A 25858-nucleotide genomic window follows, 5' to 3' on the forward strand; every position below is an offset into this window, starting at 1 on the left:
TCGTCCGTCGTGCTCGTTCCCAATTGTCCCCTTTAAACCACATTTCCCTTGGTTTGCTTGACAGCTTTCACGTCAATGTCTCTCCAAAGCGCCACAAAAGCCACAGATAGGCACAGAACAGCCGTTGAAATGATGATCATGGTTGTCTGCGCCTCGCCATAGGCCTGAATGATGGCGGTCCGGGTCGGTGATCCCATTGGGTATGTTGTTTGTCTGTTCATGGAGCCCACGATTTCATCCAAGTGGCCCAGGTCAGCGGGCGGTAGATAGCTCTGGAGCTTCGCAGGGAAGATGGCCTGCCAGACGGCCGTAGCAATGGCCGAACCAATGGCGCCTCCAAGACCGCAAAACGAGCTTTCCAAAGCCATGACTACAGCGATATGCTCATGGGGTACAGTACTCGACGCGGCCGTTTGTTCGCAAAGGAAGACTGTTCCGCCGGCAAAGGAGGTCAAGACTTGGCACATGATGACATAGCCTATGCTGACATCGGGTCGTTGAAAGTGGATCATGAGACCAACACCCAATATAGTGACCGGCATACCGAAATACCATGCGAGCCATCTGAAACGGCCAGATTTGCGGATGGCTGCACCAACCACAATAGACCAAAGGCTCGACCCGACACCGTAGATTTGGCTGATGTAGGACGCTTTTTTGATGTCCAGTCCATTGACGACAATGAGAAACGGAAACAAATACGAGTAGCACATCGAGAAGCTAATGTATAGACTGGCACCGAGAAGGCAAGCGCCAAGTGTCGTGCGATCAGCCAGTAGCTTCCAAGGGATAAAGCCAATGTCCGTGTAAAACATCTCCCACACGGCAAATGCAATCAAAATCGAGATGCCAATTGTCATCATTGCAATGATCATAGGTGACCCGAAACCTTGCCTTTCTGTGGGCCAGAGCGTGAAGGGTATCAAAAACAACGCAAAACCAGTAATGACAAGGAGTAGGCCAATGACGTCGAAGTGTTCGAAGTAATGCTTGATGGATTGCCAGGTCGTCCGCCCGCTCTTCTCTTCCGTCAAAAGATACTCGTCCTTGATCTTGCGGTAGTTTAGCATGAAGAGGCTAGAGAGCGGTATCGTGATAGCTGGGATAATGATAGCGAAGAGGTCGAACGCCCATGCGATCCCGGGGCCAGCGAGCACCCAGTCCGCGAGTGGTCCACCTATCCATGCCGTAATAATGTATGGAGAGTTTGAATAGGCGATTGCAAGCGCACGATTCTCGAGTGACGATGTATCAGCTATGAAAACGTGCAAGGTGTAAGCGACACCGCCGTACCTAGGGGACCGTCAGTAATGCGTCCTCAAGTGCTCCCATCTATTAGGGGGGAATAAAGCTCACGGGGATCAACAAGGAGTGCAAGAGGCAGAGGACTTACCCAACCCAGTAGAAGACCTGCGCAGTGGCATACGTCTCAAAATTGTCGCAGAAGGCCATCAAAACCAACCCCAAAGTCAAGATAGCGACACAAAACAGGAAGCCCTGAGGGCGTCCCCAAATATCGAGAACTTTGGCAAGCGGTAACTTCGTGAGGCCGCCAACCAAACTGCTCATCAGGCCTACGGCCGGCAAAGACGAGTGTTTTCCGAACTTTCCAACCAAGAAATTCGTCAGAACGCTCGCCACACCCTGTTGGATATTGTTGATGAAGTAGATGAACCAGACCACGGCGTAGGCAGCGACAAGAATCTTCGTGGACCAGACTAGCGTCGTTGCCTGCATCATTTGCACGCCTGCTGACGCAGTTGACGAGACGGTGTCGTCTGTGTCGTCTGTCTTCGTATCTGTCCCATCTTGACTGGGTATTGCACCATCTGATTCTTTTGAACGATTGGTGCTCGACGTACTCGAACGGCTCATGGTTGGGAAGAGGCTGGCGAGACAATGTTTACCAGGGCGCGCTGAGGGGATGGTTGTCGCGAGAGTCGAGATCAGAAAGATCAATTTGGGACTAAGGGTAAGACAATCGCGACATTTCACACTTCATTACCACGAAGGCAAGTACTGCAATAACATAGCAGACGACAGCAGACACTCATAAAGGGGAGGGGGGCAGTATGGCCGCCGGTTCGTGTACATCCAACAAGGAAGCAACCAGTAATCCTCATCGGAACCGTCGAGGTCAGCTCCTTCCCCCAACAACGGCATTGTACGCAAGACCTCCTAGCTGCAAGCCGGGAAAGAACAGGATCTCCAGCAATGTAAGGCAACACGCAACTATCCCCGCTTCCATTTCCTTTTTACCTCAGTGTCGTTCCTACTCATAACACGGATGACTAACCCAAGGCGGGTATTCTGTGTTTGGTCCTTTCCAACAGGCCTGCTCGACGTCCCTGGCCTCCTCTATTCATTCTCATGAAGGGAAGGCAACAAAAAAAGCTCATGACACCCGTATTCTCTGGCAATTACCAAGAATCTATGGGCCTGCTGTAATAATCAACAGCATGCATACAAATCATTGGAGTTCTCCTGCATCACGATCGTCTCGGCGCGACTATCCGGCCGGACTCCGGGACCCAGATCCCGAGGAGACCTGGAAGTGACCGGCACGTTCCCATCAGCTCGGAAATGCCCCAGACTGATCATCATAGGGACCATCAGCAGGTGATGAAGATACCAGACGATCGAGACGACATTGACTCAGCAGCATGCAATACGACGGCCTCTACGGCACTGTGTGGACACAAAGTACAACGGCGTGCCCTGAGGGAACCCTTCTCGGACGAATGCCATTCAATGTGGAACAATGAGCAGAAAACGACAAGGACAGCGGGGTCCAAGCCGCTGGTAGGCGTTGGCCAGACGTGAGATGGTCGGCGTCAACGATGATCTGTGTAGCGCACATCGGTCCACGCTGCACATTGGCGCAAGGCACCTGTTGGCTGTTGCAGGTCCAGTGCAAGAGCTGCAGAACAGTCTCAGCCATCCAAATGCAGGCAGACCATTTGGCTTTTGTCGATCTGCTGCTTGCCGGAAGTACCGTTCGCTTTGAGATCACCGACGCTACTACCTAGCTCACAAGCTCCATCACGGAAGCGCCTTGGCCGGGAAACGAGTACAATGGCACATTCTGAATCGCGGTGGCCAAGTTATCAATCGTAGTGGAGTTGACCTGTTCTAGAGTGGGTTGTGGGCGTGGAGCTAGTACTGTGGACAAAAGATGCGACGGACAAGCAACCCGTCGGAGTACCCCCGTATTACGCTGTCGGATTCATGAAAGTCGTGGCCATTTGGATGACAGCACGTGAATCCCAAATAAGTCCAAGGTCACCGGTATCATTTGCCTCAGTGCCGAAACGGCGCAGTTGATGGGCGGCAGATGCGACATGGCAGGCCGGAGAGGCTCCGATCGAGGAACAGCCCAAGACCCGACGGAAACAGAAAAATCTACCTAGGCAGATCGGTGAATCCTCAGAGCTTGCGGCTTGATATTTTCCGACTCTCATGAACTGAGGCCGTCCGTAGCAAGGGATGGGACGCAGTGGAGAGGATGAGAGTTACGTGCCCTAATCTCAAGAGGTGCGGTTTTTTCCCAGGGATCTGCCTAAACAGGCCACTTTGTCCGAATCCGACCCCACGCGAGCTTCTTTTAGGCACACGCCCTTCTCGATGATGAAAGAGATCAACGGGTAGGTTCGGGATCTTGAAGCAGTGAACCACGCTGCAAGTATCGACACCAGCCCAGCATAATTCCACTCCCGCTGCCCCGCCCATGAGAAAATTTTGCCTTGATCTTATCAGATCCAGCTGGCCACCAAGGCCAATGGTTCACCCAGCTCCGAGTCCGGAGCTATGGCCGAACTTGGTTCTAATAAAGTTATCAGATCCGCTAAGACCAGGTCGCTGCAGCCATCTTCCCTGGAGAAAACGGAGGGGAGCGAAAAAGGCTGCTAAGCGCAACGCACGCAACTAACGGCATTACAACTACGAGGGACGACCACCACGAACCCCATTTCGATCAAGCCCGGCCGCCCGCTTGTTTATCAGATCTTTTGTGTATGCTCAAGGCGGAACATGCTGTGGAACTGAAATTCTCCGGGGCATTTCGTCCCCTGCTCTAGGAATCATTCTGACCCGAGGTCTCGGCGTTTCTTCGTGGGCCAGCGATGGAGGGGTGCAGACCCTGACCTCGATCATGTCCGCGTACCTTGGTCTTTTTTGTACTCTTTTGTATCTTTCTTCGCGTATAGACCCACCCCCCAAAGCTGCCGTGGAGTCAAGGTACAAACGTACCCCGCCGTTGAACTAAAGGAACTCTGACCACCACCCCAGAACTTATGAAGGATGGTGTGCTGGAGACGATGTCATGGGCCGGTACTGGAGCTGTCAGTCGCTTCGCTTTCGCTTCAAGCTCTCGCGCGCCCTGCAATCCATCGAAGAAAAAAGAATTGAGCCACGGCATGGCATGGCGTGGCATGGCAGACAAGTGAGAGGCGGGCTTCCGCTTCAATGGGCCGGTTCCGTAGCATTGGAGACCAGGGACCCAGTGGCGTTAACTCGGTATGTCTTCTAAAAGAGTAGGCGGTGGTGACATGAATGCCCGCGAAGCTCCGAACTCGAAGCTTACCTTCATCTGTGAATTTCTGATTTCTGTCCGTCGTATACAGAATCTTGTGATCACGCATTGAGGAACCATTTCACGTCTTGATACCCGCCTCGAAAGCCTCTTCTTATTCCAATCAGTCGTGCTTTGACTGGTCAGTTAGAACAGATATCACATCACCGCAACCATGTCGACACCAATCTCTCTGTCCGCCGTCTCCTCCAGCGAGAACATCATCAAGCTTCCTCACCCGTACCACTCCGAGTACGCAGTCCAGCGCGCCTTCAACCACGACACCTTTGCCGGAAAGACTTCAGAGGGCGGCATCCACTTCTACCGTCTCACGCCCCTCGCCGCGTCCAAGAATACCAAGCAGACTCCCCTCCCCGAGCGTCTTCACAGCGAGAACCTCTACTTCACTGAGCCCACGGACCTCAAGTCCAGCGAGCTCCCCGCTGACTCCAACAACAGCGCCTGGGCCCGTTCCCGCCGCTCCCCCAGCACCGTCTTCTCCTGGGACGGCAAGACGAAGCCGACACTCGCCCAGGCATGGCTCCTCGTCTACGTTATCTTCGTCCTCCGCCCCGCGGAAGAGCTCGTCCGCCTTGAGCTCCGCGGCACCGGCGCCGAGACCCTCGGCCAGCAGCTCCGCGACGTCCTGCTCGCCATCGAGCACCCGACCCAGAACGAGACGCAGAAGCCCGCCGCGACGGCTGAGCTTTCTACCGTTGTCCTCCTTCGCTCCGCCTTCTGGCAGGGCGCCGGCTCCCCCTTCGGCCCCCGTCCCGTCTGGCTCCCGCAAGAGTCTCCTGCGGCCCTCGAGCATCCTCTGTCATCATACCCCTTAACCCCCCTCCAGCACACCATGACGGCCGTGTCGGCCTCTGACCCGTCCAACCCCAACCTCTACCAGCAGGCGTGGCACCCCATCCGGCCGGCCAAGCCCGCGCCTGGCGCGACGGTGTACAGCCGCTGGATCCCCCACCTTAAGGAGACCTTCTCCATGGTCGCGCTCGATTACAAGAACCCGGAGCACCTGCGTCTCTTCCACGAGTGGCAGAACGACCCGCGTGTGTCGCAAGGCTGGAACGAGACGGGCACGCTCGACCAGCACCGCGAGTACCTGCGCAAAATTGACGAGGACCCGCACCAGTTTGCCATCCTCGCTGCGTGGGAGGACACCTTTTTCGCCTACTTTGAAGTCTACTGGGCCAAGGTGCGTTTTACTTATCTACAACATTGATTAAGATACACTCACTAACATCAGTAACAGGAGGACAAGCTGGGTGGTTACTATGACTCGCAGGACTGGGACCGCGGCCGCCACTCGCTGGTTGGCGACGTGCGCTTCCGCGGCCCCCACCGCGTGACGGCGTGGTGGTCCTCGCTGATGCACTTCCTCTTCCTCGACGACCCGCGCACAAGCTGGGTCGTCGGCGAGCCCAAGAAGACAAACGACACGGTGCTCATGTACGACTTCATGCACGGCTTCGGCCTCGATAAATTTGTCGACCTCCCGCACAAGCGCAGCGCCTTTGTGCGGTGCTCGCGCGAGCGCTTCTTCCAGCTATGCCCGCTCGGTGATAATGAGAAGGTCGTTGGCGGTATGCGCATCCAGCTTGTGCCCAAGTTGTGAGGCGGAGACAAGGGTTATGTGGACTGGCTCGTAGATGAAACCAAAAGTATCTGTATGTGGGCGTGTGCAATGTACATAGACGCAGAGACATGCAGACAGATTTAGGAAGGTGTTATTTTGCTTTAGAACTGTGTCAATATTATCTCAATCTGATCTGGTTGACCTCAGTGACATTTGTCTCTTGTTCAAAGCTACCATGGAAGAGTATCCTTAGCCTCATGAGAACATCATTGCAGTTAAGTCTAGCCAATCTAGTCCAAATCACCCGGACGGACCATTGCGTCGTCGTCACTATTACTCCCAAGAACACCATGAAACCCAAGAAACCCATGTTTAAACCGTCTTTTTGCTTTTTTTTCTCATAGCTTCATTGTCATTACCAACTCAAGAGTCGGGGGCCTTTCCCAAACCCAAGTGGTTCCAGCAGACTGGCAGACGCAACGTTAGCAATCAAGGACGGCAGCAAAGACAAAGATGGGGTCGGAGGGGGGGGTGTGGAAGAGAGATGAAAAGAGCGACAGGGAAGGCCGGTCCGGTGCCGGTGGAAGACAAAAAAAATACTCACTGGTAAAGCCGAGGTCGTCTCTAAAGTACGCGTGCATGACATCCTCACCCCACGTGGTACCCACAACGGGCCCGCTGGCGACGGCCTTCTTGCCAATGGCCAACCCGATCATGGGCTCGACGGGGCCGAGCTCCGAGAACGTTGGCTTATGGACCTGGGACGTGAGCTTGGCCAGCATGAGCTGGTGGGCGTTGATGGCGGCGTAGTGTCCCATGTGCATCGCCGAGCCGCAGCGCTTGATACCGGGCCACAGGCAGATGTCACCGACGGCGATGTGGTCGCCCGCATTGGGCACGTCGCCTTTGAGAACCATGTTGGGGTGGATCTTGACGTAACCCTCGTCGTCCTTCGCGGCGGCGGGGAAGTAGTCTGTCGAGGGGACACTGCGGGAGATGGCCATGACGACCTCGGAGGCGACGAGCTTGTCGCCGTTTGTAAACTCGATCTCGTGGCGCGCGCGGCCGGTGGTGGCATGGGGCTCGAGCTTGCGCGTCTCCTTGACGCGGTGGTTCAGGAGCACGTTGACGCCGGCCTCCTTTGTGAGCTCCAGAGCTTTATCCTTGCACTCGTCTGAAAGGCCCTCGGAGGAGAGGAGCTTGTCGCGGGAGTGGACGAGGGTGACCTTGGAGTCGGGCTCGACGAGTTTGAGCTCGGCGGCCATCTCGATGCCAACGGCGCCGCCGCCGACGACGACGACGCCGTCGGGGGCATTGCGGACAGCCTGGATCTGCTCCTCGGCCTCGAGGAGGTACTGCTTCCGCGTCAGGGACTGGGGTACGACGGGGAAGGCGCGGCGGAGGCCGGAGGCGGCGACGAGGAAGTCGTAGGAGAAGTCTTGGGGTTGCTTGGTGGCGTGGTCGAGGACGGTGGCCGTCTTGGTGGCCGGGTCGACCTTTGAGACGGAGCCCTGGACGAAGCGGACATTGGGGCGCTGGAGAGAGGCAATGTCCTCGAACTTGACCCAGGACTTTGCTGCGTATTTGGAGTCGGCGAAGGCAAGGGGGGAGCCGATCAGGTGGACTTGGAGACTAGTCAATAACGAGGTGGTCGCTACTTTCTATTCGGGGCCCTTAGGATCTCTTACAGAAGCCATCACGCTCGTCGACGAGGGTGATCTCGACGGGGACGTTCTTGAAATCCGGATGGTGGTCATAGGGAACTTGGGCGAGACGAGGCGACTTGCCGCTGCTCAGATCAAGCAGGTTCAAAGTGGTCGAGACACCGGCGTAGGAGAGACCTCCGATGACGAAGACCTTGAAGGGAGGGATAGCACCAGGAAGAGAGCCCATCTTGTCTGCTGTTGTGAACGAGTCGTTGGTTGAATAGTAGTCTGCTCCTAAGTCTGAAGGAGGGGACGATGCAGGAGGAGGAGAAAAAGAAGAAGAAGAAGACCGGTAAGAGCTACAGGACTCTAGCGGCGAGGCTTGATGACGGGGGAGGCAAGCAGAGGCGAGCGAAGGGTGTGAAGATGCGGATGGAGATGCAGATGCAGCAATTGCGGCAGAGAACATTCGCATGGACAGGAGCAGAGATAAAGATAGCGTCCGCCGGAAGCCGAGCGGAGGGCCTGGATCGGACCGGGACTCATGCGCGTGGGTGATGCTGCCGAGACTGGCTGAACTTGCCCGTTCGATCCCACTACCAACGAGGAATCCTTTTCCCAACAAGGACCCAAATTTACCCCTCCGAGGTTGCTGGACCAAGGAGGAGGGCGACGACGACGACGACAATAGGGGCAGGTCGAGCCGAGGGCTGGCTCGGAGAATGAGACGCCTTGCAGCCGAGAGTGCTGGGCGAAGGATCCGCTTGGCCATGGCGGCGATCGCAAGAAAAGGAGAAGTAGGGCGAGGTCAAGGTACCGACGGGCTGAGTGACACTCACACCAGCGGCGTCAGTAGGGAGGGGGAAAGCGACAGCGGAGATGACGGCATGGTCGGGTGGATTTGGGCGCCGGGCACCTTTGCAGAATTTATGTATGTATTTTCAGTGCTACATTGTTACTTTTTGATAAGATCTGAGAAGAGTATCGGAATGAGTAATCGGTTCAAGGGGGGCTCGCTCGGTTCGGATTCGGCGATGTCTTCGTAGAACGACTGGAACCTTTTGTTGGAGGAGTGTTGGAGGGGTCTGAGAATTATCAGATGGTGGAGGAGTTAAAGTTATCAGATCCGTTTAGAGACATGCAAGCCACTCCCAGCGCCGGGGCAGAAGCGGACTGGCTGGGCTAGGATCTAATCAGCATTACCTAACGAAGAACAGAGACACAAGCGAAAAAGTACCAGAACGAAACAGAAATCAAGGTACGTGTTGGAGGCTGCGCCTCGTTTTCAATGGGGCAGCAGCGGTGGTCGGAACCCGAGGATTGAAAACTGTAATTCTCTTTTTGATCTCGGGTTCCTTGGCTTTCCATTGTTTCTCACGAGCTGTATGATGTATGGAGTCATGGACGATGTTGATGATGGATGGATCGGCCGTTGAAGCTAATGCCGCCAAAGGTTCTTGCAGCAGCACACAACGCAGCAAAGCACTGGGTAGGCAATTGGCCTTGCTCCTCATTGCAACGCACCATGTATGTACCCAATGACGACTTATTTTTACAAATTCGAGACGAAGTGAATGAGTGGGTGTGTGTGTGGTGGAAATTGGAATGTACCTCCATGGAAGTGGTGTGTGTGGGTGTCAATTGGCTGCGGGGGCCAGCATCAGAGAAATGCGCCATTTTCCCCGGGAGCCATGGCTGCCGCCGTGGTTTCTTTGAAAATTTTCATCCACAAACCGGGAGGATCACGAAATTTGGTGAGGCAGGGGGATCCGAATGGACAGCAAGTTCGCGCCGATCCGCCAAAAAATGAATTAAGAAAAAAAAAACAGAGCAGGGTGAAGGCAGGGAGCAAGGATTCCTCAAGTACATACCCTCTCGTACCCGTTCGAGGCGAAGAACCCAGCCTTGCCTAATGCGGAAGGGATGGGCCGTCGCCGCCAAGACAAATTATCTGATCCGAACCCACAGTCCGGTCGTCGGCCCCACATAAAGTCGCTCCAGTCTTCTTCGCTTTCTCTGATTCCTTCACCCCCTTCGACCCTCCCGAGTCGCTATCAGATGCTATCGCGAAGCTCCATCCACCATGTACATGCGGCCTCACCCACAGACAATGCATACTTTCACCAGGATGTCGCGGGTACCCTTCACGTGCCACAGCACATCCCGCTACAACTGTCGACTCCCACAGTAGCGTCCATCGTGGTCTCTCGCCGCTTAACGAACCCCCGAGGACGATGAATGTCGTGAGAAGCAGTGCAGGCACGCAGGCAGCAGGGGGGTCACAGCCGGCTTTGGGCGTCGGTCGCCGGTCCCCCCTCATGCCCTTTCAGCTCCCTAACTCGGCTACTCCACGGCATGGCAGGTACTTTGCATTACCGCCTACCTCCCCCCAGCCTCTCGGGGCGGCAAGTCACAATGCCCCCAGCGGAGTCGCTTCTATGAAATGTGCTGTCATCAAAGCCTGCACAGCCAAGCAACTGCCCGCTACCGTTGGCTGGGTTTGGGAATGACTCCCTGAATTACCCGCTAATGGTGCGGATGCCACTGACAAAAAATCTCCCTCCACTTCTGGCATGGTCCCTGGCCTCGCTCGTTGAGCTCTTCCTTGCCACCAGCTGCACGCCAAGTCCGGGTCTGGCGATGAAGCTCCTTTCTTAACCATCTGCTTCAATTCGAAAAGCGGTCAAACTCTCCCTGAACCTGTTCGTCAGTTCAAGGTCGGATCACCATGCCTGACCAAGACTCACGAGCGGCCGCGGCCGAGAAGGCTGATACTGGTGTCACGACATCGCCAGAGCAACAACAGCTACAGACAACATCAACAGAGACCGCCCAAGTCGCGAAACCAAAGGTCAGTCGCAAATTCTGTTCTAGGCTGATCGTCATCAGGGTTTTTCCCTTTTCCTAGGTTGCGAAAGAAACTGACCGTCCTCACCCAGCGCTTCGAGACTGTCTTCAGCTTCTTCAAGCTGCTTTTTTATGCCAACCCAACATGGCTCGACTACACGCTGGTCTGCGTGGGCACCATTGCCGCCGTCGCCTCGGGTGTCCCGTTCCCATTGATGGGTATCCTCTTCGGACAGCTGATTGACGACATGAACGGCGCGACCTGCGCGGACGGCATTGGAGATCCGGGCGCCTACCAAGACGCCGTCAACGACAAAGTAGTCAAGCTTGTCTGGATCACTTGCATTGCCTTTTGCCTCATCTACACTCACACCACTTGCTGGGGAATCATGAGCCAGAGACTTGCCTCGCGCCTCCGAGAGAAGTATTTCCAGAGCTTGCTGAGACAGGATGTCGGCTTCTTCGAGAGCAGACAGGCCGGTGAAGTCTCGTCCCGCCTCAACTCCGATATCCAAACAATTCAATCCGGCACGTCCGAAAAAGTCAGTAACTTCATCGGTACCATCTCGTTCTTCGTCACCGCGTACGTCATCGGCTTCATCAAATACGCACCCCTGGCCGGCATGCTGGTTTCGCTCATCCCCGCCTACCTGCTCGCTTCGATGGTCTGCGGAAACTATATCCAAAAATGGAGCGGAGCCATGTCGGAGGGTATGGCCAAGGCCTCATCCATCGCTTCAGAGGCGTTGTCTCACGTAGCCGTCGTTCAGGCGTTCGGTGCGGGACCTCGCCTGGAGAACAAGTTCGCGGGACATGTCATGGTCGCTCAGAAGGAGGGTATCAAGAAGGCCATCGCTGCAGCCTCCAACGCTGGACTGCTGTACTTCATCGCCTACGCTGCAAATGCCCTCGCATACTGGCAAGGTAGCAAGGCTATCTCAAAATCGGTCGCTGGAACTGGTGACGGCACTTCAGTGGGTGACATTTACACGGTTGTGTTTCTCATTGTCGACGGTATGTTCTCGATTCCCATCGTATTCAGGCGACCTTGCTAATTGCAACCAGCCTGTATCATGCTAGGCACCATCGCACCTCTTTTGCCCCTTTTTGGCTCGGCAGCTGCCGCGTTCGTCAAGCTCCGGGAGGACATTGACAAGCATTCAACTATAGACTCCGTGACCGATGAGGGTGACAGGTTGCCCACCCACGTCAACGGCGAGGTTGAACTCCGTGGAGTAACCTTCTCCTACCCCTCGCGCCCCGATACGGACGTGCTCAAGAACATCTCTCTCGTGTGCCCCGGTGGAAAGTACACGGCCATCGTCGGCCTTTCTGGCAGTGGAAAGTCAACTATTGCCGGCCTGGCCACGAGGATCTACGACCCCAAGGAAGGCACGATCCTCATCGACGGCCAGGACATCCGCAACCTCAACGTCAGAAACGTTCGCAGTTATATCAGTCTCGTCCAACAGGAACCTTCTCTTCTTGACCGTTCTGTTATTGAAAACATTGCTCTTGGTCTCGTCAACTCGCCAAAGGAGGAGCACCAGAGACTCAAGGAAACACTCTACGGACCTCAGCTCGCCCAACTTGCCGAAGATCTTATGGGCGGCGCCGATCTCAACACGGCTGCTCAGAAGTACGGACCCGAAGTTATCGAGATCGTCAAGCTCGTTCAGAACGCGACTGATCTGGCCGACGCCACCTCCTTCATCGACCGCCTCAAGCATGGTTTCGGAACCTCCGTTGGCAGTGGCGGCAAGCTCGTCAGTGGTGGTCAGAGACAGCGAGTGGCCCTCGCTCGTGCTCTCATTCGTGACCCCAAAATTTTGATTCTCGACGAAGCCACGGCCGCCTTGGATTCTGCCAGTGAAGCTCGCATTCAGAAGGCTGTCGAGAGGGTCTCCAAGGGTAGAACTCTGATCTCTATTGCTCACCGTCTCTCTACCATCAAGAACGCCGACAACATCATCGTTATGAGCGCCGGTGATATCATGGAGCAGGGAACCCACGCCGATCTAATCGCCCGCAACGGCGCCTACGCTAATTTGGTCAACCTGCAAAACATCAGTGGTTCCGAAGAGGAGTCAGCTCCCTCTCGCGCAAGCACGGCCGTAGAGTCGTCTGCATCATCCGTGGATGCCGAGGCGCCTGGTGTCAACCCGAAGGATCTTGCTAGGGCCATCGAAACGGAGACAGGCCCGCAGGCGGCGACTGAGAAGACTAAGAAGGAACTCAAGAAGGAGGCGAAGGAACTCAAGAAAAAGAAGAAGAACGCCGCCCTGGAAACCGAGAACAGCGGTCTCGACAACGACAGGTCTACTTGGTGGATCACCAAGAAGGCAGGCGTGATGGTCCGCCCTCACATTCTGTATCTCCTCCTCGCCATGGTGTCCGCCTTCATTGTCGGTTGCACTTTTAGCGCGTCTGGTACCATTTTCGGTTTCGCCATCGGCGTCGCCAGTCCCTGCAACGAGCCCAGCTACATCAAGAGCAGAGGCGCCTTCTTCGCCGGTATGTTCTTCATGCTCGCATGCGTCGAACTCGTCGCAAACCTGTGCAGTTGGTCTGCCTTTGGTTACATTGCAGAGAAGCTGCTTTACAAGATCCGCGTGGGTTCGTTCCGAGCCCTCTTTCAGCAGGAGCTCGAGTGGCACCAGTCTGGAGCCCGCAACCCTTCGTCGCTCCTGTCCCTCATCACCAAGGACGCGGCGTCTATCGGTGGCTTCAGTGGTTCCATCATGGGAACCGTTTTCGCCGTCGTCGTCAACCTCTTCGTTGCTATTATTTACTCCCACATCCTGAATTGGAGAATCGCTATTGTGTGCCTGGTCATTATTCCCATGCTCCTGGGCTCCGGCATCATGCAGATCCGCGTCCTCTCGAGATTTGAGGAGAAGCACGCCGCAGCGTACGCCACGGCTGTAGGAATCACAGTCGAGTCCGTCAACTCCATCAAGACCGTCGCTACACTTTCCCTGGAGCACGAGGTCTTTGGCCAGTACAAGCGCGCCCTGAAGAATCCCAAGAAGGAAATCATCTCGGCCGTCACCTTTGCCAATATCTGGCTCGCCATCGCCAACGTCACCGGCAACATTATCTACGCCTTTGCCTACTGGTGGGGATCCAAGCAGATCGTCGCCGGCCATGCCACGCAGACGCAGTTCCTCATTATCAATGTCGCCATGCTCGTCGGTGCCCAGCTGTGGGGTCAGATGTTCACCCTCGCTCCTGAGGTGACCCGCGCCCGCATGGCAGCCTCTAGAATCTTCAGCCTCCTCGACCTCAGCAAGTCCGACGCCGACCCCGCGGGCAAGGCCGCCGACGACGCCTCGGAGTCGTCCAAGGGCAAGGAGAAGGAGAAGGACATTGAGGCCCTCGCCAACCCAAACCCTCGCCCGTCCCCTGGCAGGGGCGGCGTGGCCGTCTCCTTCAAAAACGTCTCTTTCTCCTACCCCGCCCGCCCCGAGGTCCAGATCCTCGACAATATATCCTTCACCATTCAGCCCGGCCAATTTTGCGGTCTTGTTGGCCCCTCCGGCGCCGGCAAGTCCACCGTCATGGCCATCGTGCAACGCATGTACACGGCCAGCACGGGCACCATTGAGATCGACGGCATGGACATCTCCAAATTCGACGGAACCGACTTCCGTGACGACATCGCCGTCGTGCCCCAGGACAGCGCCCTCTTTGACGGCAGCGTCAAGTTTAATGTCGGCCTCGGCGCCCGGCCCGGCCAGGACGCTACGGACGAGGAGATCGAAGAGGCCTGCCGCCTCGCCAATATCCACGAGACCATCATCGCGCTCCCGCAAGGGTACGACACGGAGTGCGGGCCTAACGGCTCCCAGCTCTCCGGAGGCCAGCGCCAGCGCGTCGCCATCGCCAGGGCCCTCGTCAGGAAGCCCCGCCTGCTGCTGCTCGACGAGAGCACGAGTGCTCTCGACGCCGAGAGCGAGAAGGCGCTGCAGGAAGGCCTGGAGCGCGCGGCGCGCGGCATCACCGTCATCGCCATTGCTCACAGGCTTCACACGGTGCGCAAGGCGGACGTTATCTTCGTCGTCGAGGCTGGTGCGGTGGCTGCCAAGGGCAGGCACGAGGAGCTCATGGAGAAGAGCGAGAGTTACCGCCTCAATGCCATGCAGCAAATGCTCGGTCACTAGGCAACAACATGGTGTGAGATGTGTGTGAGAGGCAGAGAGATAGTCTCGCGGCTGATTTCTATTCGGTACTTGGTTCCATATTTCGCGAATTAAAAAAAAGTGTAATAACAGCCCCCCCGCTATCTTGGTGAGGACGGGATTCTGAATTTTTCAGTCAGGAGTTCATAGAGAGGATGGGTGAATCCCAAAAAAACCTAGTTCATTTTGTATTCACATTTGCATTATCAACGGAAAAAAGGGGACAGACAATAATTAGCCCCGAAGCCAACGAGTGATCCGGTCTTTTGTCCTCTCTCTGCGGCAATCTGATGTTGGCCGTGTCATCTCACTCTCAGACGTGCCATCTGTTCGCCCGAGCATCCAAGCTTAAGTCGATATGCGTTTCCAACGTGCCTATTGTTATGCATGATGCCGGGGCGAGCCGAATCACTTCTTCGGGGTCTCGGAGAGCTCGTGTTTACCGCATGGCTTCAAGTCGCAGCTCTTTGACCGTGCATCAGGGGCTTCTGCAAGGCGGGCTTGCATGTTTTGTGTCGCTTCATTTTTCTCTGCGTGGGCTGTACGCTGGCACTCACGATGCTGGAGTTGGGGCATCATCACAACAATATGGTTTCAAAGGTGGACATTGAAGAGAACGGTCAGGCCAAGGTTTGGCACGGCGCGCTAATGAATGAAGTGCTATACAGAATGCCAAGAATTGTCACTACTACTGCCACGACGGAAATAGGTGAGAGATAGGGGTAGGAGGAAGAGGTGATGGAAGGCGACTGAATATGCGATCTAAGGAAACCACCTCATATCCGCGAAGCCAATTTCCATGCATAGTCCTCCGCGAGCCTTCAATTCTTGGAGTGTACCCAAGCATCGCAGGAGTTTCTCTCTGACCAGGTCAGGGGTTGCACCTGATCCTGTGACTCCTAGCGATATCGTGACTGCGTTTCTTCATAAGCCCCTGCTTCGTGGGGGAGACCAAAAACCGTGTGAAAACCCATTCCAAAAGTGCTGAACCGTTACATAGCAGACCGAAACGCCGGGAACATTCTGAAGCCGTTAGATGACTAGACCGTCAGAAAGTCGGGGGTTTAAGCCATCTCAAAGCCGCCAAAGGTGTTCTCGCCTGAGTAGGTGATGTAAAGGAATCTGGACACAAGTCAGCAACAAAGAGCTTGTGTTAGGTATTGGGAAGCTCGGAAACGTACCCGTCCTCGTCCTTGTGCTCCTCATAGATGCTGCTCATCAGAGCGGCAGTAGGTGGCAGCACCTCATCGACGAAGATGAAGATGGCCTTCTCCGGGGAGAGCTTGATGCGCTTGCGAATGACGTAGACAAACTGACCAACCGTCAAGTCGGCGGGGACGAGGTACTTCTTCTTATCAATAGTAGCGATATCAGACTTCTCGACCTTCTCGCAGATAACCTGTATCGTGAGGACCTTGTCAGCTTTCAAACTCCTCAAGGTAGATAGGCAGATCGGCGGTGACGGTCGGGGAACGTGGGGCACCTGCAATAACGCGCGAAGCTGACGAATGCAGTCTCGGCGAAACAGCGGAGCTCCCTCTCCGTATCGGAATTACAGAGAAATAACCACGAAATGAGGCCGAAGACAAGGAGAGTTACAACATACAGGAATCCGATCAGAGTACTTCTGGCGGATGCGCTCGGCCTCAGCCTTTCGCTTCTCGAAGGGGTGCTCGTCCTTGAACTTGGATCGCATGATGACGGGTAGCGGGTGGGTGAAGTGAAGTGGGTTGTGGGTTTGTAGATGGCCTGCTCCTGTGGAGTTGGGCTACGGTCAAGATATAGATGGCGAGATGTTTGTCGACTGGTGGTGCCTGATGCGGAGGAGTATGTAGAAGGGAGAGTTGAGGTAATGAGGGCCCGTTTGCGAAAGGCAGAAGAAGGATGGTTGCCGCCTGCTTTGGGGTGCCTTGGGGTCAGACACGGGGACGGGAATGGGCGGTCACTGACTGGAAGTGTCTGGGTGGCTCAGGCGGCTGGTTGATAAAGCACCCAGAAAGGCAGGAACCTAAGGTCTGGTAGGTACCTATCCACCGTGCAGTGGCTGGCGAGAGACTTGAAGTCCATGGACTGACTAAGCCGGTAAGAGAGAGGTGCTCAACCCCACGCCCCCCTTCCCCTCCTCATCCTCATCCTCATCCTCATTGCATCAGCCAGCTCCCTCCTCCTTATCCTTATCGGGTTATCGGAGCGGGGCAAGACACCGATGCCATCCCAGCAATCAGCGACGCAGTGAGACCAGCCCAGCGCAGGTGCGCCGGGTGCTGGGGCAAAGATTGACCAAGGGCAGGCAGCTGACCGTCCACGCAGCCACTTGACACAGCCTGCCAGCCTGTCACGCCTTCTGGACTCGACTTGAGTCACAGGAGAAGGTCCCGGCACATTGTTCCATTCTATTGGAGTAAGGTTCTCTTTTCAGACTGAAAGCGCTGGAAGCTCTCACGGGATCGCTGTAGTTGCAACCTCCTGATACGTGCACGCAGCCGGCCTCGTCTGTGCATGCAAAGCTGTTTGTTGTCTTCAAAGCCGCTTGAAGTGCATTGCCCTCTAAACAGGAGTTCGTACAATGCCTTATCAGACTATCCTCTTTTTGACGTCATTTGTCCCCAGTAAGAGGTGAGAGGGAAACAGTTTGCGAAAGCCCACTCACAATGGGCCTTTGAGCGAACAGTTGATAACCATACCTAGGTACCTTAGGTGGTAAGGTAGAGTCTTGACCCACACGGCCTAAGTGCTTTTATCTACCGATCTTACTTAAGCGACCCCACTCTGGACATCCGATAACAAACCTCAGGGACTCTGGAGCTGTTGGAAGCGAATGCACGAGCTTCGTTCCGAGACGTTGGACAGCTCTTCTACTTCCCTTCTCACTGAGGTATGCACTCGAGCGCTGAAATCAAGGCGAAAAGGAGAATGCAAAATACTTGTGGAAGGTTGCTGGCGAAGGAATTGCCGCAAGACTTTATTGATTCTGAGAGAGGGAAAAACATCGTTAGACTTCCTGCTGTTTGTTTCCAGATACCTACGCAGGTTTCCAGAGAGGCACCGCAGGAGAGCGAACTCGTGCTTCAATAAGAATAGAATCAATCCCACCATTGTTGACCCGGGGGACTGGAGAGCCGAGCTGCTGGACGGAGGACCACAGGCCCTCTAGCGGACGCGGATCTGGAACAGCTAACTACCTTACCATAACGTACCCCGCGGCAGGAGAGCAGTGGAGGGAACTTCTCACCTCGTGTTAGAGCTTGTCCGGCGTTCGGCGGCTGATGCACTACTGTCGGACTCACTGGACCTCACCCCACCTCTCCAGCCGGCAGAGAGGTCGGTCCAGGCTGTGGGTGGACAGCTCTCCTCCGTTGGGTCGGCTCAGCGACAGGGGTCCCGCACCTATCGAACGTGGAACGATTTCGGAATTTACTTTCGCAGCTGGCCTGACTGGCTCGAACGACGTTCCAGTCAGTGGTCTTATGCCTCTCACTTGAGAACGAATCATCCGATTTTCCCTCCATGTACCACAAGTCGCTCCTTTCTTCACTATTGGTTGCGTTGTAGAGTTTGTACTTATATCTTTGCCCATCATGGCCTCCACAAAGCACTCCCAGAGGTTGCTTGCACAAATCAGTAGCTCCCGCACCAGAATCGCCATCACCACCAAGCAGCCACAGCTTCAATTCGGTCGCAGACTCGTCTCATCCTCCTCAAAGTCCCAGTTCAAGGGTCATCAGACCGGTGCCGCTTACAACCGCTTCCTCATTGGCGCAATTGGTCTTGCTGCAGCAGCACCCATCGCCTACAAGATGGTACTGCAGCTTCTGCCCTTCATCACCACGAATCCAATGCCGGGGCACCCGCCCTCCCATTGAAGCATCAAAGCCCGCCGGTTGCTAACATTACTGTCCAATACAGGCCGTCCAGGAACCCTTCCAACTCGATCCGCCGACCCTGGCCGAGCGTGATGCCCTGACCAAGCGGGAATCCGAAGTCACCGTCGACTCGCCCATGCGCCTGCGCATGGAAAAGTTCATCAAGGAACAGCAGCAGATCATTGTCAAGGAGCTCGAGAGGGTCGACGGGACTAAGTTCCGAAAGGACGAATGGAGCCGGAAAGAGGGCGGCGGCGGCATCACCTGCGTGCTCCAGGAAGGCAACGTCTTCGAGAAGGGCGGCGTCGGCGTGTCCGTCGTCTACGGCACCCTACCCAAACCCGCAATCGCCAAGATGCGCGTGAACCACAAGAACCTCGACGACAACGTCGACTCCCTCCCCTTCTTCGCCGCCGGTCTCAGCATGGTCCTGCATCCCAAGAACCCGATGGCGCCGACTGTCCACCTAAACTACCGCTACTTTGAGACGTCGAACCCCGACGGCACCTCGCAGGCCTGGTGGTTCGGCGGCGGCAGCGATCTGACCCCGTCGTACCTCTTTGACGAGGACGCCGTGCACTTCCACAAGACACTCAAGGAGTCCTGCGACTCGCATGATAAGAGCTACTATCCGCGCTTCAAGAAGTGGTGCGACGAGTACTTCTACAATAAGCACCGAGGCGAGTGCCGCGGCGTCGGCGGTATCTTCTTCGACGACCTCGACGAGACCGAGAAGGATCGCGAGAACACCTTTGCCTTTATCCAGGACTGCCTCAAGTCCTTCCTGCCCGGGTACATCCCCATTCTCGAGAAGAGAAAGGATATGCCCTTCAACGAGGCCGAGAAGGACTGGCAGCAGATCCGCCGGGGCAAGTATGTCGAGTTCAACCTCGTTCACGACCGCGGCACCGCCTTTGGCCTCAACACACCCGGCTCGCGAGTCGAGAGTATTCTGATGAGCTTGCCTTTGACGGCGAGCTGGAAGTACATGCATGAGCCCGAGCCCAAGAGCCGCGAGCAACGCCTTGTGGATGTCCTCAGAGCGCCCAAGGAGTGGGTCTAGAGGAAGGCTTAGAGAAGGGGGAGAAGGGACCTGGTTACGGAGCACCGGATGCGAGCGATCTTTGTTGTAGGATTATGCCATTTTGTGGTGTACATAATGTGATTATTAGACAAAAGCTTTAAGGCGGCAAAAATCTTGAGAGATGTTTTCTTCTGTTCACGACCCCAGGTTCTGATTGCCTGTGCAATAAAGCATTCCCACAACCTTGCTTCGGGCGGAAGTGTGAAATTTTAGAAACTATCTCGAGGCAAGCTGCGGTACAAATTTAAAATCCTATCTGAGCTTTCGCATCAAGACTGTAGCTGGCTCCGTCGGCCGTGCTTATAGCAGAAGAGCCTGACGCCTATCTAATAAACAGCGAACCCAAACCTCGGTTTTTGATCTCAACTTTACCACTCAACACCACCCGAATCATCATCCGACAAAGTCGATACAATCAACGCCACTTACAACCCGTAGGCAGGTGGGCTGCCATGTCATTCTCACCGACATCAACGCAACCACATCACCTGCCAACGCCCCGAGTTCTGATCACCAACCTCATCAACTCCCTTACCTCGGCACCTCTACCACCGTCAGCAAATACCGCCTCAATTCCCAGCGGAGGCGACGCGCAAAATCCCCTCAGAACCCTCCCGCAATCCCACCGTCCGCTCCTGGTGACGCTCCACGTACTCTTCCCGTCCCTGGTCCTCCCGGCCCTAGACCTCCTGGACCGAGACCTTGTCACACGCGTGGTCCCGGAAACTACCACCTTGTCGGCCGGCCTCCGTGAGGACCCCACTGACCCCGCACCCGCCCGCCAACATCAACATGGCAAAGATACCGCCTCCGACACCCATGAACCGGGGTCCTCCTCACCACCCCGCCTTCAACTTAGCGTCAAGGACCTACAGCACGTCGACGAATCACAGCGAGATTCAGCTGCATTTTACCTGGTCCGCTCCGTAGCTTCGACAATGACCCGCAGACACCACGCCGTCGCGACGTCCGCATCGGCGTCCACAACGTATCTGGTCCAGCTCGACGCCTGGAACTGCTCCTGCGCCAACTTTGCATACGAAGCGTTTCCAGCAGTTGGCAGCGGCAGTGTTGGGCATAAAGCGGGTTCAGACTTGGTCATCATGGACGCCGATGAAGCCGGCGACGACAGTGATCCAGGATGCGAGGTGGGCGACTGGCAGTTTGGAGGCTTGAGTCTGGATGGTGTTGATGATGGAGGGGTGCCGTGCTGCAAACACTTGCTCGCCTGCTTGCTCTCCCAGCAATGGGGAGATACTCTGGGGAAATATGTTACCGACAGGAGAGTCAGCAGGGAGGAAATTGCGGGATTGGTTGCGGACGTATGATGATCTGATAAGGACAACGCATCGGTGAGGGTAATACGGGAGGTCTCAGAGCATCAGTCAAAATATGCTATCATTGTACAAGGCACACTCTTTTCTTGTGATTTGGCCTGTTCCCGCCCCCGGCCTGCCCCCCAGGACGCCGAGATATTATGACATGCCCACGCCCCAATGTCTATCGCGGGTATCATTCCCGTGTTTTGAATGTGTGTGGTTTCTCCGTCCACTGCGTGACCGCGCCTTCCTCTATTTCTTCTTCTCCTTTGCCTCCTTCTCCTTGTCCGAGGACTCCTTGTTCTCGCCGTTCACACCGTTCGCTTTATCGTCCTTCTTGTCGTCCTTGCTGTTCGCCTCTTCCTTCTTGGCCTCCTTCTCCTCCGCTTGCTGTCGGTTCTGGATCTTGTTCTCGATGAGATCATGGAAAGCAGTGATGGCCCGGATCAAACTGCTGAGGTAAATGGCCATGAGCTGGTCGTTGGTCTTGATGCTCATGGCGTGAGAGAGCTCGCCGCCGCTCGACTTGCCATCGCCCTTTGGCGTGGAAAGATTAGGTAGAAGGTTAAAAACATCCTGCAGGTTGCCCAGGATAGCGTGGTTGACGGGCAGCTGGCCATCGAGGACCTTTTGGAGGTAGGCGCCAATATCGCGGAGGCGGAGATGCAGCCCTTGGAGTGATTGGAGCTGGTTTGTTATTCTTGTCGAGAGGGTTCCGACTGCGACATCGCGAATATCACGGAGAAGGTGCTCGACGCCGATTTCCTCTGCTTCCTCGGCCTCGATGATCGACGGGGTGTGGACGAAGGTTCTTGACGTGGTAGTGCCGTCCTACAGCCAAGTTTGTTAGCAGTGGCCTCGCATGGGAGGATATTGACGGCACGCACATCCTTGATCTCCTCTACGGCGAAGTATGCATCCGTCGGCACGCCCGCCTCCTTGGGCTGGACATCAATAATGACTAGGAGAGGGTTGGGGGTGTAGCGCTTGAACAGCTCGTTGATCTCGAGATCGGACGCCCGCAGTTTGGGGCCGGAGTGGTACCAGCCGATCAGCTTTTCCCTCGCGTTGACCTTCTTGAACATGTCGTTCATTCCCTCGACGTAGTTGTGGTCCAGGAACCACACCGAGGGGTCTTTGTCATCTTCCTCAAATGGCACTGCATCCAAGGGTCAGCCTCGCAGAGATGGCCTAGTTGTATGGCATTCGCCAAAGTTGCCCTTACCTGCGAAACTGTTCGATACGCGGACATTGTTGCCATCATTTGATCCCAGCAGGACACCAACCACTCTTCGTTTCGATCCCTTGACTACCGCGCGGTTGTAGTGGTCGACGACGGAAAGAAGCACGAGAGGGGCAACGGATACATTCCGCTGGACGAGAGACAGAGTCTCCGCGGTGGTGGCAGGCATGATAGAGGAGGTCTCGTAGCTTCGTGGGTTCGATTGGGTCGGGTTCGTAGGGAGATGGAGGTTTGGTGAGGCGGCAGTGAATTTGGTTTGAGGTGGGTGTAATAAGGTAAGGCTGGGTATGTGGTGGAGGTGGTGGTGTCGTAACTTCTGAGGCTGCCTTCCCGTCCAGCTAAGCTACGAATCGGGCTTAGGTGCAAGCAGTTGGAAGCTCGAGCCTTGCCAGATCACGTGGACGATGTGGAGCTGAGTCAGCTAGACATGAGCCACAATCTCGGAGCTGCAAACAGCGCCCAGCCACAGGACGGGCCGTGCGAAAATGCCAGTGAATGAAAGCGCACGTCCGATGTTTATTCACGATATGACCCGGACAGTTCGAGTCCGCAATCGGCCTGCGAGAATCTATCCTTCCCGTGCTCAGTGAGTCGCTCAGTGAGGAACTTGACGACGGACTCACTTCCGTCAGAAACAAGTGACAGGCAACAGTCGAAGTCAAGTGAGACGCTCGGAGAATTGCGGGTGACTGGGATCACCCCAAGAGACTCACATGCCGCATCGAAAAGCACCAAACGACACTTGGGAAACAAAAATCCTGACCCAGTGACCTCATACATGGCGTCCCATCCGGTGCGCCGGGGGGCACTCTCGAGAGCTTCTGATGCCGTGCCTTATCCGCAAGCTACCTAGCCGGCCGTAAAAGGCCCCAATCGCTCGCGGTACTATCCCCCGATGTAGACGGTACGTATCCGCGCTGGACCTCGGCGGAGAGGCAACGGCGAGAGCGAGCCAATGGCAGCCGGAGCGCTGTAACGGAAGCGCACGCCGTGGCACCAAGGCGGAAATATGGAGGGCGCTGTTACGCTGCGAAACAGCCGAACGAACGCCTGCCACCCTGTTCCCCAGCAGAAAGTCCAGCGGTCCCTCGGGGCACCAATCTGACCAATGACCAGCCTTCCTTGCTGCACTGGGGCCGCTCGGTGGTCTGTCACCTGCACTCAACGGGGCCATGGAAGCGCAAAGCTCGGTACGATGTAGGTGGTACCTGGCACAACTGGAGGCGGAACCTGGGCGATTTGGCCTGCCAGGACCTTGCAGCGCTTTCTCAACCTCTCTCGCAATCATTTTTCCCGCAAAGCTTTAGTTCGCACTGCTCCCCCCAGTCCAACCTCGACCTCGACTCGATCATCCTCTCCTCTCCTCTCCTCCTCCTTTTCCCTCGTAGACACACTCGTGCATCTCTTTGCTGTTCCTCCCTCCTATCGCTAGCCTCGGTCCGGCCAAATCAACACCTTCATCAATCGTCAAAATGAGCAGTCTCGTTGAGGAAGCAGTCAAGAAGCTGACCAACACGGTCGAGAGCCTCGAGTCCAGAATCAAGTCTCTGGAGGACCGCGCAGCTGGCGGTTCCGGCAAGCTCACCACCGATGAGGTTCGCATGATCCTCATCGGTCCCCCCGGTGCCGGTATGTAGCTCCAATTGAGCATTTTCGCACGTCCTGTTGCGTCGCCGGCGGTGGTACTGATGATGATGTTCCGCACAGGCAAGGGCACCCAAGCTCCCAAGATCAAGGAGAAGTTCAACTGCTGCCACTTGGTAAGTCAATTGATCTCGTCTGTGATTGCTACTATGCTCTAAATCATTTCTAATCGTGTATCACACTCGCAGGCCACTGGCGACATGCTGCGATCCCAGGTCGCCAAGAAGACTCCGCTCGGCCGGGAAGCTAAGAAGATCATGGACCAGGGCGGTCTTGTTAGTGATGACATTGTCATTGGCATGATCAAGGAGGAGCTCGACAACAACAAGGAGTGCAAAGGAGGGTATGGCGCATCTTTCTCATGCCAAAGAGCCAGCTGGACGGCCTGAAGGCTACAGGACACTGAGTAAGCCTTGCTAACTGGAACTCGGTAGTTTCATCCTCGACGGTTTCCCTCGTACCGTACCCCAGGCCGAGGGTCTCGACGCCATGCTCAAGGCTCGCAACCAGACGCTCCAACACGCCGTCGAGCTGCAGATCGACGACTCATTGCTCGTCGCCCGCATCACTGGCCGCCTGGTCCACCCGGCCAGCGGTCGCAGCTACCACACCACCTTCAACCCTCCCAAGGAGTACATGAAGGACGACATCACTGGCGAGCCCCTGATTCAGCGCAGCGACGACAACGCCGATGCCCTGAAGAAGCGTCTTGCTACCTACCACTCTCAGACCGCCCCCGTCGTCGGTTACTACAAGCAGACCGGCATCTGGAAGGGCCTCGACGCGTCGCAGCAGCCCGGCCAGGTGTGGAAGAACATGCTTGAGATCTTCGATGAGCAGCGCAAGGGTGGCCACGCCTCCGGCATCCTGAGCCGCATCGCCGGAAAGAACTAAGCGGGCACGGGCTCCTAGCCTTTGCTCCCGCCAGCGCGCCGCCCGTCCACAGCCCCACGGCCGCACACGATAAGACGGTCAACGAAAAAGCGGAAAAGGTCTTGCAACGTTTTCCTTTTTGGCCCTCTATCAATCAGGAAAAAAGCTACGACCAGAAAAAGAATGGCGTGGATCGGAGGAACTTATTATGGGACTTTTTATGGATCATGGAATGGACTGGAAATGATTCATCCTCGTCCTCCCCCGAAGGTGTTGTGATCAACAGGACTGGCTGGTTTTGTCTTTTACGTCAACGTGGCCAGACTTCTCGCATTTTTTCCCTCTCATCCTCGTCCACAATCGCCGAAGGATCAGTTGTACCGTGTAGAAAACCCCCTCCATCGCACGCTTGTATGTAAAAACACAACTTTATTGTCTGACTAATAACCAAAACCGGCGGTTTGCAGTTGGATGGCCTCGCAATAATTTGTCCCCATGGCTATGCGGTCTCTGCTTGTTACGCGTTTGCTTACAGTGCCTACGCCAATGTGAACTCCTTCTTTGGGACAAGATTGGAGGAATTTTCCTGAATTGCGACGCAGACAGCCGGACGCGTAGAAAAGGAACACGCTGGCCGGATTCGGGCTTCGTCGGTACTTCTCAAAGGGGCGAAAGAGTGGGGCCGCGGACCCCGATGCCGACCCACCCCGTGTCCTCCGATTGTAGAAAGCGGGATTGATCAGTTGCCCACCCCCCCGCCATCAAACATCCGGAAATTCCGACTGGCCAGCTACCAAGTTCACGCGTCGGAGCTGCGAATGCCAATGACAGAATTTGAAAGCTCAGATCCACGACTTTCAAAGTCTGAAAAGGGGGGCTTCATGAGAGGATGCCGATGCCGATTCACTGACCAACGCTTGAGCTCTCTATTATGCAGGTCCGGAATATTCGGGTACTGGCCGCTCCGCTGGCGAGCGGTCCGCGAAGCAGCCGGTGGACCGGT

At 55.7% G+C, this 25858-nt stretch overlaps 11 protein-coding genes across 11 annotated transcripts; 7 read left to right on the forward strand and 4 right to left on the reverse strand.

Annotated features, from left to right (window-relative positions):
- Window positions 1-32: 32 nt before the first annotated feature.
- CORC01_08546 (siderophore iron transporter mirB) lies at window positions 33-1875 on the reverse strand (the record flags this gene model as incomplete). The annotated part of the gene is made up of 2 exons (XM_022620176.1): window positions 33-1293; window positions 1394-1875. 2 exons carry the CDS (start codon window positions 1873-1875, stop codon window positions 33-35), a joined length of 1743 nt encoding a protein of 580 aa, XP_022473330.1.
- A 2870-nt stretch (window positions 1876-4745) lies between these two features.
- Window positions 4746-6194, forward strand: CORC01_08547 (uncharacterized protein; the record flags this gene model as incomplete). Its single annotated transcript, XM_022620177.1, has 2 exons — window positions 4746-5774; window positions 5832-6194. The coding sequence occupies 2 exons, from the start codon at window positions 4746-4748 to the stop codon at window positions 6192-6194; spliced, it is 1392 nt and encodes a 463-aa protein (XP_022473331.1).
- Window positions 6195-6578: 384 nt separating this feature from the next.
- CORC01_08548 (uncharacterized protein) lies at window positions 6579-8573 on the reverse strand (the record flags this gene model as incomplete). The annotated part of the gene is made up of 3 exons (XM_022620178.1): window positions 6579-6622; window positions 6760-7779; window positions 7844-8573. The coding sequence occupies 3 exons, from the start codon at window positions 8571-8573 to the stop codon at window positions 6579-6581; spliced, it is 1794 nt and encodes a 597-aa protein (XP_022473332.1).
- Window positions 8117-8987, forward strand: CORC01_08549 (uncharacterized protein; the record flags this gene model as incomplete). Its single annotated transcript, XM_022620179.1, has 3 exons — window positions 8117-8153; window positions 8207-8732; window positions 8957-8987. The coding sequence occupies 3 exons, from the start codon at window positions 8117-8119 to the stop codon at window positions 8985-8987; spliced, it is 594 nt and encodes a 197-aa protein (XP_022473333.1).
- A 1542-nt stretch (window positions 8988-10529) lies between these two features.
- On the forward strand, window positions 10530-14811 carry CORC01_08550 (ATPase; the record flags this gene model as incomplete). Its single annotated transcript, XM_022620180.1, has 3 exons — window positions 10530-10652; window positions 10741-11662; window positions 11714-14811. The coding sequence occupies 3 exons, from the start codon at window positions 10530-10532 to the stop codon at window positions 14809-14811; spliced, it is 4143 nt and encodes a 1380-aa protein (XP_022473334.1).
- Window positions 14812-15893: 1082 nt separating this feature from the next.
- Window positions 15894-16525, reverse strand: CORC01_08551 (microtubule associated protein 1A/1B; the record flags this gene model as incomplete). The annotated part of the gene is made up of 3 exons (XM_022620181.1): window positions 15894-15951; window positions 16011-16228; window positions 16436-16525. 3 exons carry the CDS (start codon window positions 16523-16525, stop codon window positions 15894-15896), a joined length of 366 nt encoding a protein of 121 aa, XP_022473335.1.
- A 48-nt stretch (window positions 16526-16573) lies between these two features.
- On the forward strand, window positions 16574-16813 carry CORC01_08552 (uncharacterized protein; the record flags this gene model as incomplete). The annotated part of the gene is made up of 1 exon (XM_022620182.1): window positions 16574-16813. The coding sequence occupies one exon, from the start codon at window positions 16574-16576 to the stop codon at window positions 16811-16813; it is 240 nt and encodes a 79-aa protein (XP_022473336.1).
- A 1594-nt stretch (window positions 16814-18407) lies between these two features.
- On the forward strand, window positions 18408-19755 carry CORC01_08553 (coproporphyrinogen III oxidase; the record flags this gene model as incomplete). The annotated part of the gene is made up of 2 exons (XM_022620183.1): window positions 18408-18629; window positions 18736-19755. 2 exons carry the CDS (start codon window positions 18408-18410, stop codon window positions 19753-19755), a joined length of 1242 nt encoding a protein of 413 aa, XP_022473337.1.
- A 473-nt stretch (window positions 19756-20228) lies between these two features.
- Window positions 20229-21104, forward strand: CORC01_08554 (uncharacterized protein; the record flags this gene model as incomplete). Its single annotated transcript, XM_022620184.1, has 1 exon — window positions 20229-21104. The coding sequence occupies one exon, from the start codon at window positions 20229-20231 to the stop codon at window positions 21102-21104; it is 876 nt and encodes a 291-aa protein (XP_022473338.1).
- A 243-nt stretch (window positions 21105-21347) lies between these two features.
- On the reverse strand, window positions 21348-22507 carry CORC01_08555 (Mov34/MPN/PAD-1 family protein; the record flags this gene model as incomplete). Its single annotated transcript, XM_022620185.1, has 3 exons — window positions 21348-21926; window positions 21983-22254; window positions 22321-22507. 3 exons carry the CDS (start codon window positions 22505-22507, stop codon window positions 21348-21350), a joined length of 1038 nt encoding a protein of 345 aa, XP_022473339.1.
- A 1303-nt stretch (window positions 22508-23810) lies between these two features.
- CORC01_08556 (adenylate kinase) lies at window positions 23811-24876 on the forward strand (the record flags this gene model as incomplete). The annotated part of the gene is made up of 4 exons (XM_022620186.1): window positions 23811-23967; window positions 24046-24098; window positions 24171-24325; window positions 24417-24876. The coding sequence occupies 4 exons, from the start codon at window positions 23811-23813 to the stop codon at window positions 24874-24876; spliced, it is 825 nt and encodes a 274-aa protein (XP_022473340.1).
- Between the last annotated feature and the right edge of the window lie 982 nt (window positions 24877-25858).

This window comes from Colletotrichum orchidophilum, assembly GCF_001831195.1.
Source record: "Colletotrichum orchidophilum strain IMI 309357 chromosome Unknown Scaffold_73.1, whole genome shotgun sequence".
Lineage (NCBI taxonomy): Eukaryota > Fungi > Ascomycota > Sordariomycetes > Glomerellales > Glomerellaceae > Colletotrichum > Colletotrichum orchidophilum.